This window comes from Centroberyx gerrardi, chromosome 6, assembly GCF_048128805.1.
Source record: "Centroberyx gerrardi isolate f3 chromosome 6, fCenGer3.hap1.cur.20231027, whole genome shotgun sequence".
Lineage (NCBI taxonomy): Eukaryota > Metazoa > Chordata > Actinopteri > Beryciformes > Berycidae > Centroberyx > Centroberyx gerrardi.
In genome coordinates, this window is record NC_136002.1 from 6,772,715 (window position 1) to 6,793,548 (window position 20,834).

General features: G+C 42.8%; 2 protein-coding genes across 2 annotated transcripts in view; both read right to left on the bottom strand.

Moving 5' to 3' along the window:
- Positions 1-5,601: 5,601 nt before the first annotated feature.
- Positions 5,602-8,028, bottom strand: kcne4 (potassium voltage-gated channel, Isk-related family, member 4). Its single transcript, XM_071919660.2, has 2 exons — positions 7,968-8,028; positions 5,602-7,209 (listed from the first exon to the last, which is right to left on the bottom strand). Exon 2 carries the CDS (start codon positions 7,169-7,171, stop codon positions 6,626-6,628), a length of 546 nt encoding a protein of 181 aa, XP_071775761.1. The 5' UTR covers positions 7,172-7,209; positions 7,968-8,028; the 3' UTR covers positions 5,602-6,625.
- A 1,362-nt stretch (positions 8,029-9,390) lies between these two features.
- The window catches only part of acsl3a (acyl-CoA synthetase long chain family member 3a), a 34,896-nt gene continuing 23,452 nt past the window's right edge, over positions 9,391-20,834 (bottom strand). The window contains exons 9-16 of the mRNA XM_071919628.2: positions 20,462-20,533; positions 16,473-16,612; positions 15,812-15,984; positions 14,296-14,370; positions 13,487-13,678; positions 12,479-12,593; positions 11,587-11,744; positions 9,391-11,489 (exon numbers count right to left, since the gene is read on the bottom strand). Coding sequence (XP_071775729.2) covers positions 11,332-11,489; positions 11,587-11,744; positions 12,479-12,593; positions 13,487-13,678; positions 14,296-14,370; positions 15,812-15,984; positions 16,473-16,612; positions 20,462-20,533 — 1,083 coding nt within the window. The 3' untranslated portion in view covers positions 9,391-11,331. The remainder of the gene's footprint in view (positions 11,490-11,586; positions 11,745-12,478; positions 12,594-13,486; positions 13,679-14,295; positions 14,371-15,811; positions 15,985-16,472; positions 16,613-20,461; positions 20,534-20,834) is intronic.

Genomic DNA, 20,834 nt, shown 5'->3' on the forward strand with positions numbered 1-20,834 from the left:
CTACTGAGCACATAAACAGTCTGTGCCTCCACCCAGCCCCGACACACACTGTTGTTTCGCATTTACATCACATTAGTCCCCAACCGGCCAGTTATAGCATCAGGAGCCGGCGGCGCCCGCCGTTACATGAGGCTGCTACCTGCTTGGTGCTAATTAAGCAGATGATAAGGTTGCATGGTATCGGCTGTTGAGTAACGGTGACTGTAGACTGGGTTCAACATGCTGTTTCAAGTTCATATCAGTAGCCCGATTTTGGTGATTGAATGTCTTGGCACAATGAAAGTGACTATCAGTCCAGGCTATGTGTACATGACAAAAACACTGATCAGAATGCTACACAAATCAAACAGGAGCATGTAGGAAGATTTTCATGGTTTTTACAATATCATCTTTTTTTTTTTTTTTTTAAGTTGCATGTAAAAAAGAACTTGCGTAGGCTTTATCTTCCTGACTTGAACTCCTTGATCCTTGTCTTCCAGGCTAAATGACTGATATCTGTATTTTGCAGAGACACCACTTCCATTTAATCTGCAGATGACAGACTGACTCACTTATCAGCTATCACCAAACCATGTACCAGTGTGCTCTACAGTAAATTACTCAGAAATGTGTAAGTAAAGACAAGTGAGTAAAGACAAATCACCCCAGGCAGAGGATCTAATTGTAGACACACAGGCTGAGTGCAAAGGAGACAAAGGATTCCAAGTGTTGTTTTTCTTAGAAGCGGTTGTACTTATTAGTGTAGGTAACACAGTCCAGCGTTCACTCAGGGAAGAGACGCTCTGATGCATCGATGCATGGTCGTTATGGTAACCGGCCCATAGGGGACAGCTCCTGCAGTAATTAGCCAGTGTGGCTCAATTTGCCATTCATTAGGCAGGTGTGTTTAGACAGCCAATAGAAAGCCATGTCTTTAGCTGCTTGCTTTGTTTGCCGTCAAAGACAACGGCTGCACCTTTTCAAGCCGGTCTGACCATGTGGCCACGCCCACTTCGGTCCGATGAGTTTCTGGGTGAAATAAAGGGAGATTTCGCCTTTTCTTCACCTTGACAGTGAACTAGCCGTGTGCTCATTAGTCGTGATCCAGGCAAGACTGGCAGGAGAGAGCAACACCTCCCACTGACTTAACGAAGCTTCACATGCAGCGCTAATGAAGCCTTGAACAAGTATCGCCGAATCTGGCTACGGCTTGCTAGGCCTTTTGCATGATCTCTGGGAACTTCACACACACACACACACACACACACACACACACACACACACACACACACGCATGCACACGTGTCCACACACCAACGCAGTGTTTCACAGACTAATCTCTGGTGTCAGTACTTTAATAGGACGAACAGCTCATACAGTTGGTGACATGATATTGCAAGGGAGCAGTCACACCAAACTTGAGAAGTTTCTTTGCTATTAATATTTCTGAACAATCACAAAGGAAGTGGAAGAAGTTGTATTTAGAAGGCAGGCCTTTCTTCATAAATGATCAAGCATGGGCAGTAGGCTTCAAGACTGTGGGGTTTGACTGATAGAGGTTTTTGAAGGCCGGTACTGATACAAATCATTAATTTTTTACTTTCCATATCTTTAAATTTGACAATTTTCATGCCAAAAAATTCAGCGTCTCCCTGAGAATTTTACTCTTGTCAGGATGGAAAAGCCTCTGAAACAGCATTTAGACCATGGGACACTAAAACTCAAGTCAATTCAGGTTAAGGGCTATCAATACACAACCAGTGTAGTAGTGAGCAGTTATACAATAAATCAAACAAACCATATCCATCATATCAGAGGTGGACAACAGCTGATTTCTAATTAAAGGCCAATATCGGTACATTGGTCTAACCCTACAGTACTAGATTGACTGTCCAGTGAACTTGCCCCAGCTCATATTACAATCAGCATAAGAATAAAATAAGCCATATGTCAAGGTAACATATGTTCTTTTCCATTTATTCAGCATCTCGGGGCTTCTCCTCTTTCTCGACTTGTAGCGGCGGTCCCTCCGACCAGCAGCACAGATGCAAATTAGCCCTCGGTTTAGGTTTCCATGGTAACACTCATTAGGTAAAAGGTTGAAACAGGCTGACTCTTGACGGCTGTTTGTGTGAAGGAAAGCAAGGCTACCCACTCTCTGAAAGACACACATTTGATTTGTGGACAAACAAATGTTCAAGCTTGTTTCCCTTCTTTCCTGTGGACAGGTGTGTGTGCATGTCTGGATAAGGAACCAAAGGCTGGATTGCCAATTCACACTGGTTCACAGATGCTATATTCACTAAATAGGGTCAGGATACAAATACCTCCAATACTGAAATAGCATCCAACACTAGCATCTAGTGTCATGTCTGCTTCTCCATGCTTGCTCTCCCAGTCAGAAGGTAAATTTATGACTTTTTAAGCCCATTCTAGGGCCAGTTAGAATGAAATACAAGACCAATTATTTAAATGAAGTGTGCATGACTGGTACAGTGCACAAAGACACCACAACATTTTAAAGTTCCCTTAAACTGAATTTAAGACATAAAATGCTTTATTTAGCTGTATTGAAGCACATTTAAGGCCTTGACCTTATAACATTAAAATACTAAATAAGACATTTTAAGACTTTTTCAGTTATAGTTTTAAAGGCTCTTGTGGTGTAGAGCTCCAGATTGTTCCCTGACAACAATTGTATAACCCAGTATGTATATGAAATGTATATGTGAGATGCATCTGTGCATTGCTTTGATTTCATATTGCATTTGGCTTAATCTCCATGGCCCGGACGAAGTGTCATAAGTTTATTGCAGCCCAAGACAGGCTTGTAAAGCATCTGAAACTTTCATCAGACAACCAGCTTCACACAGGCTGGACTGCAGGCTGTAGGGTTGGCCTGATATGAGTTTTTTGATATTTTTTGGACTGAAGCTGCAGATATTGGCCCAATATTTTGGGCCAATATTCAAACAGTCTCTTAATTTTGGAAAATGGGCACGGACTCTGAAAAGCAGATTATGTGTTGTGGACACAAATAATGAGAAGATTACATTTGTCCACCATGTCCACCAAAGTGAAACAACTTTTGTTAAGGTTAGGGTAAGGTTTTGGTGAATAAGAAAAACTTTTTGCTGAAAATTAAAACTTCACTCACAGTAGAAAACTGTTGGGAATTGAACAAGTCATCGGAGTTGAAGGTAAATGTGGTCGAAGTTTTGATGATTTGTAACAGAAGAAAAGCCAGTATCGGCCCGATATATCAGCAAACCAACATATTGGTCTAACCCTACAGCAGTTTGAAAACAAAGTCCCTTCCTGACTAAATCTCCACTCTCTCAACAAAAGGAAGACAAATGAGTGGAGAGAATGGGGGAGAACAGAGACAGAGAGAGAATCAAAATGGTGAGAGCGAGATCCTGGGCCTCGGAGTGACTCATGTCCAGACTCATTAATGGTGCATAAGTGTGAGGCCTGAGGCAGGAGACGGGGTCCGGCATTGACTCCCACAGGAGGAGACTGATGACTAACATCCAACATAATGACAAACATCCTGCTCCTCAACGCATCCGATCTGCTTCTTATTCTCACCCAAACTCTCTCTCCCTTTCCTGAGAAAAGACTGCTTTCTTTCCCAGTCTCTCTATCTCTCTCACACACACACATTCACACACACACACACACACACACACACAGCTGTAGTTGTAGCATGCTAGAGGACGATGCCGCTTGCATAATTTTCCCGCTCGGCGGCAGAGGCGCAGCAGTGGATCCCCTCCACTTCCTTGTGGATAATAAATGAGTGGTTGACTGTGGGGACGTTCGTATTTGTCGTACATGAATTATTCAGCGGAACGTTTATGTTTGCGCTGGAAATAAGATTCAGAATGCCTTAACAAGTTTCTAGCTGTGGAGAGAGAGACAGAGAGAGAGAGAGAGAGAGAGAGAGAGAGAGAGATGAAGAAGTGAAAAATAAATCCTTCTATCTCTCTCCTTCGCTCTTATTCTATTTCTTTTCCCAAACGCTTTGCCCTTACATGACTGCTCTATGGTCACAGGAATATTATAAGTGCATTAAGGCCCTGACCTTTGACCTCCATATTTTGGAAGATTGTAAATCTATGAAATTAACCTTAATCTACTGTTGCACTTAGTGCTCTGGAAAATAGCTTAAAAATGTGTTAAATGCCTAAAATGCAGGGAGGTAAACCCACTTTAACTCATCTTACCCACATGACAAGAAACTTTATGATATGATATTCAGAGTATACATGACAGTAAGTGGAATCAAACTGTTTTAAGTTATGTAAAGATGGGGTGAAAAAATGACAATATAACTGATTTCTGTTTATATTTGTGGTTGGTTGCCTAATGATGTTTCTCAGTTTACCCATCTTTTCAATTATGATTAAATCACTGCTAAAATGAAAATGCCTTAATGAAAGGGGGGGAAAGCAATCTAGATCCATTCATTAGTAGACTCTCTCTCTCTCTCTCACACACACAAACACGCACACACACACACACACACACACACACACACACACACACACACACACAAAGACGCTTGCAGACGTCTTTGAGCCTATTAGGTCTATTACACTGTCAATACACGTCATAAAATCTATGCGTATTCCCTGCGGCTGTTATTGTCGCCTATGTTGGTGTGGCAGGCTGTCACTGCAGTGAGTTGTGAGGCGGAGGGCCTGCAGCGCCACTGATAGCCTCTGTGTGTGTATGTGTGTGTGTGTGTGTGTGTGTGTGTGTGTGGGGGGGGGGGTGAGTGACGCAGCACAGAGGCAACATAAAAGAACGTGGCCTTAGAGGGATAGAAAGACTGACGCTGCCTCCTGGCTTATTTCCCAGGGTTTTTTTTTTTTTATCTTCAAAGAGAGACAAGAGACTCGTCAGTCAAGATGGAGAGAGCAGCATCAGTGGTTGTGTATCGTAGATTTGCCTTTTGTCCATCGGTCTTCTGTGTCATTTAATACAGACATGTCATAATCCAGTCTGGTGGTTCTCCTAATGGAGTCCAGGATCCCCCTGGGGGTCGTTGAGCACACACACACACACACACACACACACACACACACACACACACACACACACACACAGCCAAATGATTCACAATGAATGAGTATATTCTGATATATCAGTTAGAGAATAAACTAAGAAGTTCTGTTTTCTTTGATGTGGTTCTGAGCCAAAATGGGTTTCTGTTCCAGGATCCTAAAGTTTGAGAGCCATCATGTAGACACTTTTAATCATAATAGCATATTGGTATAACTGGGACATTAAACTTGCTTTATGTGTGTGTGTGTGTGTGTGTGTGTGTGTGAGATTTAGCTGGGGATATGAATTAAAAAAGTAGATTTCTGGTGCATCAGTGCAGCTGAATGAGTTATGACTGGCCTATTCTGCATTATTCTAATGATCTAAAGTAGGCTGCCTCTAAAAATAACGAGATAATAATAGTCACTCTTTCCCTTTTGTTCCATCTCCCTTTCATCTTCTTAATCTGTTAGCATCAGCTCTAAATTGTAAGCACTACAAGACTGCCCTCCACTGGTGAAACAATATAGTGCAACAAAGAACTCCAAAGTGGGAAAAGTACAACTTGCATCACTTTATAAGCATTTATTTCTCTGAAACACAGGAGACAGTCGGTCTTAAATTAAGCCTTACAGAGTGAAAAGTAACAAACAATATGTACAGTGCATTACTTCCATCAAGTAAACCTACATTGACTGTATATGAACAGTGCGCAGTGTGTAGATCATGAAGCTACAACAAGTTACGGTTTAGTTGCAGACAAACAAGCCTAGACAATCTTTCAAGTGGGTTCCAGGTACGTTTCAAAACTCAAGACCAGGCGGCAAGAGCAGTCAAGTTCAGGTAAAGTCCAATAGCCAAGCCTTCTCAGAGTGATTAAGAGTCGTCAGCCTGAACCAGTGGTTCTCAAAGTGGGGTGTGGAGGCCCCCGGGGGTCCTTGAGGAGACTCCAGGGGTCCAAAGAAAGATGAGGAATCATTTAATTTCACTACAATGTCATTCACTAGAAGTCATCCCAACTATAGGATGGATAAGAATGACTACAGTAATCATAGGTTTCACTCTCACCACTGTTATCTCCCCATATAGAGTGTAGACAACTATAAATACTAAATGAACAACAAAAATCTTCCCATATGGGGGTCCATGGGCAAAATCGTATCAAATGGTGGCCTAATGTGTGTCTATTTGGGGGTCCATGCCATGACCACGGGCGGCTATTGGGTATGGGAAGGTATGGGTGGCACTTGAGTCCAAAATCGATCCTATAGTTTTTATCATTAAAATGGAGAGCAAAGATCAAGCAACTGTTGCTAGAAATCCATCCAAACCCAATCTAGACAGAAAATTCACATCAGCATTCAGGACTAGTGTCTAAACTTATAGTTTGGTGACCAATAGGTGCAGTAACTTATAACATTGACCAAATAATAATCTTGTCAGTCACAAGCCATCGCCTAACTTTGTTCCAAGACATTTAATGGATATAGTATAATGGATAAGGCAAGTTTGGTCGAGAACCTCCTGGTCTAAACTCCAGGTCACCCTCTCTCCTTCTTTGGCCGCGGAGGGATACAGTTCTCCCGGGCGGGGGTCAGGCCGAGTCGTCGCTGCTGTTGTCGGAGCCTCCCTTCAGGTTCTCCTCCGGCCCCTCCGCGGTGCCGCTGTCCGACTCCTCCTCCTCGATGGCGAAGCGCGTGTCCGCGGAGGAGCACAGGGAGCTGACGCTGCTCTGCTCCGTGCACAGCGCGCACGCCAGCGGCGACGGGAGCGCGCCCTCGTAGCGGTAGAGTCCGCAGTGGTTACCGTGGTTACCGCAGAACGGCAGGGACACCTGCACCGCGCGCAGGCCGGAGACGGTGGCGGGAAAGGTGAGGCTGTGCTTCTTCGGCAGCGCGCCCCACTCCCGCTGCTCCTCCTCGTGCACCAGGCGCGTGAACACGTTGAACCTCCTCTTCTCCCGCCTCTTGGAGCGGAAGTAGCCCAGCATTATACCACAGAGGAAGACTCCGTAGAAAGACATGACTATTAAAATGTACAGGTACGCGTTCCCGTCGCCTTTGTCCGTTTGGGACTCCCCGGCGGTTTCTGTGTGCAGGAAGAGACGTTTGGATGCTGTGGAGTTTTCTGGGTGCTCCATCTTTCAGTGCAGCCTACGAGGAGGACCTAGACAGTTTGCTGAAAAAGATAAAGAAGTATAACCTTAAGCATGAGGATTTTTTTTTAAGTTTACGCACGCTTTACGCATGCTTTACGCTCGCATTACGCATGCTTTATGCTCGCATTACGCATGCTTTACGCACACATTTCCACGGTTTACAGTATTGCTTTTATTAAAGTTGTTAAGGAAAGTTTGGATGGACGTGTGCAGAGTCATTATCGACCACATCTGCAGAAAGTTCCTACTATTATGGAAAAATTCAAGAGTTCAAAATTGCCGACTTGTCTCCAGAAATGTATAGTTGATATATAAGTTTGGTTTGGATGTTTTGGCGCTAAATGGCATTAGATGCAGAGTTTGCCAAAACTTAGTAGTTATTGAATTGAAGCCCCTGAATTTCCTATTTACAAATGCCATTTTACAGATAAAAACATTCTCAGTAAGGATATTGAACAATATATGAATGCCTTCCTGCACTCTTCCAATAAGAAAGTGAGGTTGATGCATTTTTGTCTTTCCTTTAAAGTCTTCTTGTAATCATGCTATGCCTATTTCTAGCAAAGTTGTATGTATTTCATGTATAGACCTACTGGTGTTTCTGTACTTTAAAAATAAATAAATAAAGAAAACAGTTCAAGTTCCAGTAGTTTTAGAATAAGTTACTAAATGTCTACATCACACAATAATTGCCTTCTTTTGTTATAAACCAATAATAACAAATATATGCAGTATTAAAAGTTACATTAGGTATAGTGTTGGTAAATAGTGAACTCACCAGATTGAATAGCTAGGGGTCATGTGAACTTCTATGTGGCTTGTATCCTCCTGTATGCTCTGCTGGAGTTTAACAGCACTGCTAAATGATGTGGACATTTATACAGAGACCCAGGGGGTGTCATGAATCACGTGATGGGGACTCTACGGTCGAGGAAATAAATTACTGTAAGATGAGGAGTATCCCTATGGAAGCCCTGAGGGGGTTTTAAGGAATCAGTCTATGTCTATAGATGCTTTACAGATACTTTACTACTAAGGAATCCCCGAGGAGACTTAGCAGGAAACCAGTTGTGGGGAGAAACTGAAAAAAGTTTTTCATGATCTTAAAGCCATTTTGATCTAAAGGCTTATGCTTAAATGCTTGGAATTAGTTTCTTAGACAAATATAAATAGTGAAGTTGATGCCTATGTATGAATTTCTTTCCAAAGCCTTTGCCTTTCCGGCAAGGCAAAGGGCGGCTACTTTAAAGAATCTAAAATATAAGATAGTTTTGATTTGTTTAACTTTTTTGGTCACTGCATAATTCCAAAAATGCGTCACAGTTTTTTTCCACCAAGACCCCCCAGGGCTTCTGTAGTATCCTGTCCGACACAAGGATCTCCTTATCTCCTCTCCTGAGATATTTCAGTTCCCTTGCAAATGAACTTCCTTGCTGAAGGGAAATGCCAGCTTCATTTTCTTCAATTCTTGCTATTCCTAAGATATTTGGCACTTCAGTCTACAGTAACATGATGAAGTCTGTCCCAAAGCGAGACATTATAGAGCCAATATGACTCTGACAGCGGATGTGAGACCAACTCTGTGGACACAGTGATGGTTGGAACAGGAATATATGCACAGATTCATAATTGGTAGGACTACAACGAAACAAAGCTCATTTAGATGTAAAAGCATAAAATTGATCTCCAGTTCATTGTCAATGGAACAGCTCCAGGTTTTATCACTTATTAAGACTGTGTCCAAGATTTTTTTTACTTTCAGGATGGCTTTTTTTTCCTTTAAAAATTTGATCTCCAAATGATTGAATTGGTTTGATAGTCGAACTGCACTCCTCCTTTTTTCATCAGACACAGCCAAGTGAAAGGTTGTCAACACTGGGAATTTGAGCCTCAAAACTGTAATGAATGGTGAGCATTAAGTGTTGAATTGGAGTAGGTGCTGATATTAGTGAATCAGTCTAGTGTGAGTTCGTTCAGTTTGTTCCTGCCTCAGCTGGGAAGTCCAGATGTAAATATGTCATCATCCGTCTGTTTTGTGTCACATAGGCATCAATTTCAATGATAGAATGAGGCGCTATATGTGCAATACACTCAGACACTTTGAAATATAGCTCTTTATAGTTTCAAATGAATTCTTTAGATTGGGTGAGTTTTGCAGGAATAATGAATGTGTTCCTGTAAACAATAAAATACAGCCTGTGTAGACCAAACACAATCTTTATTTACTTCATTTGATCATTTTCCAAAGGCAAATTACAAATAAATACAGTTGGATGCACTTATGTTACAAGGCAGGTTCCCCACATAGAGGAAGAGGAGCTCCAGAACTGGTCTATGATAATAAAGCTTAAATAGAGTTAAAATAGAGACTATACATTTGCTTTCTCCAGTGATCACAGCTCCACATACACAGACACACACACACACACGTATTTACAGTTGAGGAGAACTATCAACACAAAATCATCCAGGGATTAGAAAAGGCCCGTCATTTCTGGGGTAACAGCTCGACACACGCTGTCGAGAAAAACGCTGTCGTCCGTGGCTGTGAAGTTTTGTTTGGAATATCTCAGAAGTGGTTAGACTGAACTGACTCAGAATCACGAGAAAAGGCAACAGGTGTCACATTGTGAGGGATGCTGGAGCCATGTTTGTGCCGGAGATGGTGAGTCTTTCTCAAGCACGCACTCAGTCATATACATGCGGACGACTAAAATAGCAACGAGGCTATAAATGAGTGATGACAATCCTTTAGAATTAATGTTAGCCGTACACACAGCGGCCGCACTTGTAAAAGTGTGCTAATTTTTCAACCAGGACACTGAGATAGTTTTGTTTGTCTTTCTATCTGTAACCAACTGCCTTATTTGGATAGAAATGTTACATTTTCATATTGCACAATGTTTTTTTTTTTTTTTTTAATCAAGTATGGCAATGATTACACAGTAGTTTCAGCTACAAATGTGCATTTCGGTAAGTGCACACTGTGTTCTGCACAGTGTGTAGAAAAATATACTCTACCACTGTAGGAAAAATGAATAGATTAAACAACAGTGCATCCTTATTTCTACCTTTATAAGTATTAGGTGCAATTATTGGCATTGTCCTATATAAGAACAACATCTTCAATTTCATGACAAGACGAGCTTCGTTAGGCCAGATATGACCTCAGCGTTTTACCAGCCTCTTCTCATTTGCCCTCAAATGACTTTGTGCTTTCGGTATCAGATGTGCTGATGGGAGAGACGTCCCGCGGGCTTGGGAGTCAAAGCCTGACTGTGGGTGGGGAACAAAATAAACCCTTCGCAGAACTCAAAACAACTGAACAACAAAAAGACACAGAAAAACTAACCGTTTCCTGACCTGCAGGAAACACAACTAGTCGCTAGGCAGAACTCGGCTGTGAAACGAGAAATAAACCAGTAGGAGACCTCAGGATTGGGAAGAGGAATTTGAAACCTCAAAGGCAAAAGGATGTAGGATAGAGAATGAAAATGAACCGAAGGAAAGCAGATCATCCGATAACAGATTGAGAGATTTCTTTGACATAACCTATCTGGAGTGTCTCATGGGTTAGCTGATTCAACACAACTAAGGTTGACGGCCAAAGAAAAGTAACAAGACAAGCCTGTTCCCCCAACCTGAGCTTCTGTTTTGGCACTCAGACAAGAGTTCAACAGACAACTTGACTAAAACACGTTCTGTTTCATAACTCACATCTGGAACAATAAAGATCTCTTCACACACCTGGATGAGAAAAGGGAAAGGCAGCACTGGACAGGGACATTTTATATTGCTTTCCTTCATCACGTCTCCTTTTAAGCACTTTTTTATACCCGTCTTCAAAGCTGACCAATATCCATCTATTAGAAATTCAAGTAAAAGCTGCTTCTGAGATGGAATTAGTCAACGCGTGCACAGTAAACGGGAACATTGCAACTCGGCCTCTTTTCTCTGGTCTCTCCATCTCATTACCTCTAGTATCTTGTTTTTGGTCTTAGGAGAATTAAGCTGTACCAAAGATTCAAGTCATTGTGGCTTTTTTTTTTGGACGGGGAGGGGGGGGAGTAATGGGAGTATCTCCGAGTCAAGTGTTGGTCTGTGCTTGGACGATGAAATATGCTGCGGTGGGTCTTTGCTTGCTACTTCCCACCGTACATTCTCTCAATGTCGTCCTGGTAGTGTGTTCTCAGCTCCTTGCGCTTGAGCTTGAACGCGTCGGTCACTAAGCCCGTCTCGGGGGTCCACGGCTCTGGGCTCAGGCGGATCTTGCGGGGGATCTCGAACCGCTCTAGCTGGGCTGCAGCGGAAGAAGACGAAACGCAACACAAATGAAAACGGGCAAAGGACTTCATTGGCCATTTCATGGGGTGTTTTGACCTTTGACCTCTTCTCACCTGCTAGAGCCGCCTCAGTGATGACCTTGAGGACCAGCTCCTCCATGGCCTTAGTGTTGCACAGCTCCTCCCATGAGCCGCGGATGCGGTACTGGTCGGCCAGGGCCTGCAGCTGCTTCTGATTGGGCACCACGAAGCCAATCACGTAGGTCTCGTCGCTGCGGGAGCGGAGACGTGATGTCAGAGAGAAAGAGAGACAGAACATAGACTTATTAATTGACGTTGGCCTTTGCGTGTATTCTAGCAATTGTGCCAAATAAGGTGATGTCATGGGACACACACACACATACACACACACACACACACACACACACACACATACGTGCGTGCATAGACAACGGAGCGAGCAGGAGACTCTGCAGGAAACAATACATTCATCAGCGCCTGGCCAAGGGAGATATTTACCCTTATAAGGCTGTGGAGGCACTACATTCCTAAACAGACTGTGAAAAGATTGGACATCACACACTTAGCGACTGGCAATCGGCCATTCTTTCATCCTGCGTCGTCGAGGCACACACACTTGACAAAAAAAGTTGGATTTAGGGATTACACAGAACCAAAAGAAACATGGAGGTGGAGCATTTTTCTTTCCACACTTCCTACATTTTTTCCCCTGGTTTCCTTCTCAACTCTCATTGGCTGTTGCCGGTGTCTCTTCAGCTTTGAGTCATTGAAATACTTGCAATTGTACTGACTGGATCAGGAGGGCTTAACTCTCACACATTACTAGCCTGTACAGTCTGTACAGCCGCCCCAAACTAGTGTTGAATTGGTCCCATATTGACAATCAGTTGTGATGGCCAAATAGTGTCTATAAAAGTTGTGTAGTGTGTCCCCAGCCTAAGGCAGATACCCACACACACACACACACGCACACACACACACAGACCTATTGGCGTAGGCACAGATGTTGTCGACCAGAGGGCAGTTCTTCAGCATGGCCTCCACTTTCCCCAGGGAAACGTACTCTCCTGCCTGCAGCTTCACCAAGTCTTTCTTACGATCTGGACACACAGAAGAGAAAACAAGTCGTCACAATGTGTGTGTGCGTGCGTACGTGCATATCTTTGAGTGTGAGTGTGTGTGCGTATCTTCAAAAGGAGGAGGGGAAGCTCCAGGAAGGACCCATTTTCCACTGAACTGTGTACGTCTGACCAATCTGATTTAGATAAAACAGAGAAGTTGGGGGTTCTGGCCGACTCGTAAACAGAGGTGAAGAGTAATTCTGGGAAGTGAGGTGAATCTGATTCGTTAAACGGTTTCTGGGAGGAGGCCTGGCAGATTGATGGATGGAAGTGGAGCAGGGAGGTTGGAAGAAGTCCAGGAATCTGGGGCACTATGTTGATCATTTGTGCTTTCATAGTAGCATTAAGTTTAATCAGATCCTTGTTTTTATTTTGCCTCCATCTTTGGTGCTCAGCGCTCATTGCTGTGGCGTTTCTGCTCTGCACTTCCCAGAGATCACCTGTCAATCAAACAGTGCTTTTTCGTTGGATTTTTTGTTGTTGGATTTTCTTTGTTTGTCTCATGACTGGATAAGTGGAGATTGTTGCCTCTTATGTGCCCTTGTTCTTTTTTACCCTGTCTCCTGTGCGTTTTTTGCCTGAATGATGTGAAGCTCATGAAGAGTTCCAATGCATTTTTATGTAAATGGAAAATAAACCTATCAGACTCCCACTAAAATAAAATGAAAAATGTGTGAAAATGCAGTGAAACGGGGCAGATACTTTTTCACAGCCCTCTAGTTGTTAATCTGTCCATCCATCCATTCATGCACCTCGTCAATCCATCCATCCACCTTCCAACCCACCCATGCATCCTCTAATTCACACACCCACCAGCCATTTACACCTATGCCTCCACCCACCCATTCATCCCTCCATCCACCTCTCCTCACCGATAATCTTGAGGCATCCGTCCTCGTGAAACTCTCCGATGTCTCCTGTGCAGAACCACCGCTGGCCGTTCTCATCGACGAAGAAGTCGTCAAGTTTTTTAGCCTCGTTCTTATAGTACCCCATGGTGACGTTGGGTCCGCCAACCAGAATCTCTCCTCGCGGGTGGGGCTTGTCGGTGCTACGGTAACCACCTGAGAGTAGGGGTCAACTTATTAGTGCATTATAAGTGGAAATTTGAATAGATTGCAACAGAATGGAGTCTATATGGTGCAGATGGTCATAGTTAATACTGTATACTATCTAATCTTCATTTCTCCTGTTTCTCCTGCATTATCACTCTGTGGGGATAAAGAACTGACAGCATGTTCACTTTAAATTCTGTGCCTGCCCAACAAGTTACAATCGAGCAATAAAACTGCATCATGATAGGTATTAAGATTTAACAGAGCATAATAAAAATGAATCATGATGCGTGACGTAAAAGATGGAAAAGACAAAGCTGTAAAAGAATGGAGAAAAGTGGTGTGATTTCCTTACAAGGATATGGGGTGGCTGCTGCTGATAATGAGAAGGAGTGATCTCTCTGCTTTAATGCTGTCTAACATTCTCATTAGCTATAGTGGAAATAATGGTGGATGGATTAGAAAACTGACTAAAGTGTTTGTGTGCACTTACAAGTACGTGAGAAGACAAGAAAGAAAGAAAGGCTGATGCACATCTCTGTGACTCAGTATGACACAGTGTGAGTGTATAAATTAGTAATGAAGTGTGTGTGTGTGTGTGTGGCTCTTCTCTCCGTCTCACTCACCCTCCACCCAGTCCTTGAGCTTGATCTCACAGCAAACCAGTGGCCCTCCCACTCTCCCAGTGCTGTAATCCCACACTGGAACAAAAGACAAACACGCACACACACAACACGCAACACGCACACACACACACACACGATTAAGAAGCACACTAGCTTGATTTATCACTATGGCAACCGGACCTCACTTCCTCCCTCGCCATGGTAACCCCATCCCAAAGGAATGTCCACAAAACAGTGTTTTTCTGGCTCAAATGACCGCAGCGGAGAGTGACGGGCAGTGGGCCACTATGTTGGTTTAGTCTGCCTGGGAAAGGCTGGGAATATTTCCATTATTTCACAAATGTGCTGGCAATGAAAGTCAAAACATCAGCCGCATAGTTCAGAACAGATTATGTAGACACCCATCATCACCAGAGATATGAGTGGCATGCTTTTACGCAAATTAAGAGGAAAAAAAACACATTTCTCATTTCTCTGTTTACGTAAGGCAGTGGTAACAGAAAATATTAGGATTGCTGTTGTGTTCAAATCCTTTGCGTGCCAGTTTCAAATCATCAAGGCTTCGGCTTTTAGGAATGCCTCCAATTTTGGGTTTATATTTTGCAAAGCAACATACAAATTTTCATACCGAACAGTGATGTGACAGCTTCACGGCAGGCTAAGTAGCTGATGCTGACTGGAGTTCATACTGTACAATGACTTGTTGATGTTTGTTTTTCCATAACTCTCTACCCTCCTCTCTACAGCCTACTCCCTCCCACGTTCAATCCATCTTCTAACCATTTTCCTCTCCCATCCCCTCATGTAAAAAAAAGTGCTTTTATCTTTGCTTCCATGTTGCAGGAACTCCTTCCTTCCCTCAGTAACTTCCCTCAGTTACTCTGTAAAGTATTCATTTTCCCATTAACAAGTAGGCTATTGCAACAAATTACAATTTCAGTTCACCAATCAGTTACCGATCAAAAAATAAGTTGTTGATATCACCCCTAAATATCAGATTGATGTTGAATTATCCAAAAGCTATATCCCACCCCATCTTCCATCTGATTGTTTTTCCTCATAATGACTCATTGTCCTTTCACATTGAGCTACAGCAGCTTAGATGAGAAATGGCAGTAAAGTTTACTTTCTCTGGCTGGGAATATTCCCACTATTGACATTATCGAGCAAAAGGATGACAAGAACATTAGACATCAATGCTATTTGGTTTCCCTGATCATTCATACAGAGGCACACAGGCGAGGCAATTCAGTTATCTTCATTTTTGAAGGTAAGAGAGGATGCAATTGCCAATTTTGTGGCTGTGATGGAAAACTAATATAACAAGTACTGTAATGAATAAACATAACAGTGGCCAAATGTGGACACCCATGGCCAAATCCAGCCATGCACTCAGCTTCTTGTGTGTTTTTTCCTTCTTCTTGCCTTTCTGCAGCAACAACATTGGAAAAAAGACTGGAAACGGCATCAAAAGTGTGTCAGAGTTGGCCACTGTTTGCCCCCCAACCCTGCTTACGCTCGCTGATGGTTCCAGCGCCGCAGGTCTCGGTCAGGCCGTAGCCCTGTCCCACCGGACAGCACAGACACACGTTCATGAAGCGCTGGGTGGCGGCGGAGAGGGGCGCGCCGCCCGACAACAGCACCCGCGTCCGACCGCCCAGCAGGGAGCGCACCTTCCTGAACACCAGCCTGGATGGAGGGAGGGAAGGAGGGGCGGATTAATAGAGGGTTGGAATGTACTGTATGTAAATATATGTGTATGTGTGTATATGTATGTGTATATATATGGAATTGTAATTGTATAGAAAATGTACAATGTATATATTTAATGTGTAATATAGGATATGGTACACAGAATTCATGTAATATATATGTGTTTATAATTTAGGATGTATATCACTGATATAACATGAAAACTGATAATGACTGATAATGTATAATATATCCTATTTATTTATTGTTATTTTCATGTGAAAAAAGTTTCATATTGCAGCTTCAATAAGGAAAAAATATGAATGTTTACACAGTAGGATGGTGTAGGCTTAACCAGCTTATGTGTTGGAAGAGGACCACGGTGTGTGATGTTCGTGTACGTGTAGTATCTGTAATCAAGGATATGAGCGCAATCACTTTTATGTGTGTGTGTGTCTTTGTATTCATCCACTTATGCTGCCTACTTGTCACATAGAGGCGTGCTGTATCCTTTGGCGAGCTGCTCTAGTTTGTAGTTGTACGCCAGAGTAAATAGTGTTCGCTGGACGCAGCTCATCTCCTCCACCTTGGTCATCACATTCTTATAGATACGATCCATGATCTCCTGCAGAAGGGGAGGGAAGGGGAGACATCGAGGAAAAGAGCAAGCCGATAGAAACAGAAGAGAGAGAATGGGTGAGATAGATTTAGAGGTGAAAGAGAGATGGAGAGAGAAAAAGAGGGGATGAGGAGAGAGAAAGAGGAATAAGAGTAAGAAAGATGTAGAGGAAGAGACAGGTAGAAAGTAGGGGAGATAAGATGGAACATATTTATCAGTAAGTCCTGTTTCTGTACATATGCAGTCTGCACAGCTACAAGATACCAGTGTCCATGCTGCATAGTTGCATAGCTATTACAGCTCCTAATATGGGGCTTTGTACTGGGCCCAGACGGAGCTCTGACACCTCAGGGTCCAGTCATTGGTATGGATCCAGATAAGACCAAGGCAATGACAGCAATGTCTCTACTCCAAATACAACAGCCAGATTACTGGTTCTGCAGCACAGATGCACAATCCACATGCCTGCAGAGGTCCAAACCAAGGATGTTTGGTATATCTTGTTATATTTAGGGCTGGTTTGCAGACCTTCATCAAGCATGTCTCAATGGAAAGAGCCTAACTAGATCTAACTGATCAACAATCAATCATAGAACAGAGTGATGTAACACAAACTTAAGTTAAGCCTATTTTTCTTTTTACTGGGACAGTAAGAAAGCTGAAAGGGAGACTATTGGAAGTTCCAGGTAGGTCTGTGGTCCCAGAGCTGTATGTATTTACCATGGCCCTACCTCACAAGATGGAGGATTTTTATTTAGCAGTCAAAGCATTGAGCACCATATTTGCTTACAAGTAATAAAACAACTAAAGGTTAAATTGATGGAAGCCAGAGCTCGTAAAAGATCAGAACTCTTAAAAGAACAGAATACAAGAATACCAAACTTGGATGTGTCCAATGTGCAACACATGTGTTCTTACAGTTCGGTTGTATAACACCAATACGCCCAAAGGCACAACAAATGACCAACTATACCAGAAAGCAATACGAGTGAGTCCCTGGGCACAGCAGACAAGGCAAATGGTGACTCCATTTCCAAAAGGGATTGATAGAGGATTTGAGGGAAACAACGTCAAGATAGTTTCAGTCCCTCTCGGGTATTTTGTGATTATTGTCAAAAAAGTTTGATTTTGGCGGTTTTCTCAATAACTGTGACGCAATTTACAGATATGGGGGTGCTTTTTTCCAGAAAAATTGCAGGAAATGGTAAAAATTGTGAGTCAAGAAAAAATGGTACTTAAGAAATACCAAAAATGTGTGGGGTGCCAAAAATGAGATTACCTCCTAGTAAGAAAGAGTCATATAAAATCACTTCCTGTGATAATACACATACTGCATATCAAAGAAACCGGAAATACTTCAACATGCATTTTTAATTTCCTTAACAGAAATAAAAACATGGGCTCAGCGTAATAAAAAAGCAAATTAATATGGTTGGTGCATAGTTCAACTCAACATCAGCACTGTAAGCACCAAATCAGTCCATTTGAATATGTTCCATGATTATAAAACTGTAGTTTCATTAAAGAAGTGACCATTTATGTTTGAGGTAGACTTTATGCTCTTACTAACAGACTAACAGTATGCAAACCAAAGGCTTAGGATAAATGGAAACTGTAGTGCAGGTTAAAGGAATGCACAATCAGCTTCTTCCACCTATAGCAGTGAACAAAACTCACATATGAAAGTCCAACTCATTGTGGATTGAGTCCTCCTCCATCGAGTCATTGGTTGTAGAAGAAGACCAAGGTAGACATAGTTTGTTGGTGTCTGGTCTGATTGGACCATTGTATGTTGAAAAAGTGCAATGACTGGCCAAAATTACAAACTGTTGATTATCATTTCATGTGGGAAATTTTTTGTCATTATGCAAAATTGCAAGAATAGAGAATATTTTGGAGATCAGTTGAATTTGCATTAATTTTTAATTACATTGATTACAAATTCCTTGCGGGACTGTTATTTGTTTTCTCAGGTTTCTCTTTGCAGGAGACTGCAAAGGTCAGGGATGATTTGGATGAACTGGGATGAATGGGTTAGGGTTAGGGTTAGGTGAATTGGTGATGGGAATAGGATGGGAATGGGATGAATTGGTATCATGTGACCCGGCCCCAACCCAGCCGTAGATCTGCGTGACTTGACTTGGTGTCATGGTTTCCTATTGTCAAAGGGACTGTAGTGGAGAGAACAGTCTGAAACCCACTAAAACCAAGAACACTTCATTATCCAATTCAGCAGAGTGTCTTAAAAAGCTGGGGTTACGTATGCCTAAATGGGGGAAAGGGCACAAACAACAAACAATGAAAACCAGCTGGTCCCTGTGTGTATATGTGCGTGTGTGTGTGTGTGTATGCGAAGATAAAGCAGTGCGGGAGAGGAAGTCGACATGGGATTCATGCAGCAGCCCGTTGTCATATCACAGCAAACAATTTGTGTGTATGTGTGTGTGTATGCGTGTGTGTGAGTCGTGGGGATAACCACACGGGGCTTTCTCACGTTCTGTTTACAGCTGTGAATGGTTCCAGACACTAGGGCCCTCTGCCCTTTACACTACGACCCCTGGGAGATGGGGGGGCGGTCCTCATGGTGAGAGACACAGAGAATACAGAGGGAGGGGGTTACAGTCTAGAGTCTAGCCAACAGGAGCCATGGATTACTAATCCCAATTTCCAAATTTCAGTGGGTTACTCATTCCCAATGTCCCCACAGTGCTCATTAAAGTTTCATCATGTCTGGGTTTCGCAGCACAACTGCACCGATCAATACGAAAGCATCCCTTATCTATGAATGAGCTTTAACGGCAGCTGTGAAACAGGCCTGCAATGTTCCGAGAAAAGTTGAAAAAGTCTAATATTACTGTATGCAACCGAGCGCGATGGTCATGTTGCAAGAACCAATCACATTTGTGTAAAAATCCAGCTCTCAAAGTCTTCATATTTTTGTGACTAGCTCCACTTTTTTCATTTGACACATGCATTGCCGTCGCTATCTATCGCATCATTTCTTTATTGGCAAAAAACGTTTCCGCCTCAAGTAAGTGTAAAAACTTTTTTATGATAACTGACGGCATTTTACCTCAATTTGCCAGTTCCATTCACCCTCTCTTATTTGAACATCATACATGGCGTAAAATACATGCATAGAAACCCAGCTACTGAGTTCATGCAGTGTGTTAGTGTGTGTGATCATAGTAAAGTCAAGCCCTTTCTCCATGACATTATCAAGGCTTTTCCTAGTGAGCTGAGGCCTCATGAGGGAAAGTAGACAAGAGGGCAAACTAGGCAACACTGTGACTGCAAGGCTTCACTTTTCAGCTCATACTGTGTGGTTGTATCTCTACTTTTTTGCTGTTTCTCTTCACTGTAAACTCCTGCTAAAACCAACAAAGCACTTATAAAGGGTGAACTACCCGCTCCTCTGTTTTGTTGGAAAATTGTCATTGACAAAATAAATACAGCCATGCTGAGTTTTTGTAAAGTCTGTCCTGGCGTCATCACTGCTGAAATGGATTAATAACTCACACAGACTTCAAAGGCAAGCAGGGGTACCCCATCTCTAACATGCCACTTTAGCCCCTGGGCGTCTAATATTCCAATTTAACCCCTGGGTGATGAGACTGTAATGCTTTAGTGATAGAGACCAGAGTTGGCCGGCGATAGGAGCCAGAGAGTTTGATTTACGTCACAGCCAATAAAGAGGCAGATCCAGGCCTGCTGGACACTGTCACTGCGACTCCAGCTGGACTATGAAGTCAAGCCAGCAGCAGTGTTTGTGACACAGACTGAGTGGGGAGTGATCGAACTGAATCAGGGATAAATGCAACATTATATAATACACAGTGTTATGTCTCGTCGTACCGGGACAGCTGCCATCAGAGTGGGCTGCAGGACGCTGGTGTCTCCCTTGCTTCCCTTCTTGATCTTGGTGGACTGGAGATGAGAAGAATTAGCTAATATCACAATGATGACAGCACACTTTCAGATCAATGCTTCTCATTTCATCCGAGATTTGAAACCTGGTCTCTTCTGATCTTTGTTCAACACCGCATTTAAGTACAATAAAAGCAAAACCTTGACTCTTCTGCATATAAGCTCATTGATCGACTTACTGTTGTTTAATGAGAAGATAGCAGTGCATAGGTGTTGGTGTGCTACGGTGCATATGCAAAAGCTTTTGAGATAATGCTTAGCTTAGTTGTACTGTCCACTAAACATAGTGTGACAAAGCATT

Coding starts and splice junctions, on each gene's coding strand:
- kcne4 (XM_071919660.2), bottom strand. CDS start 7,171: ATGGAGCACCCAGAAAACTCCACAGCATCCAAACGTCTCTTCCTGCAC.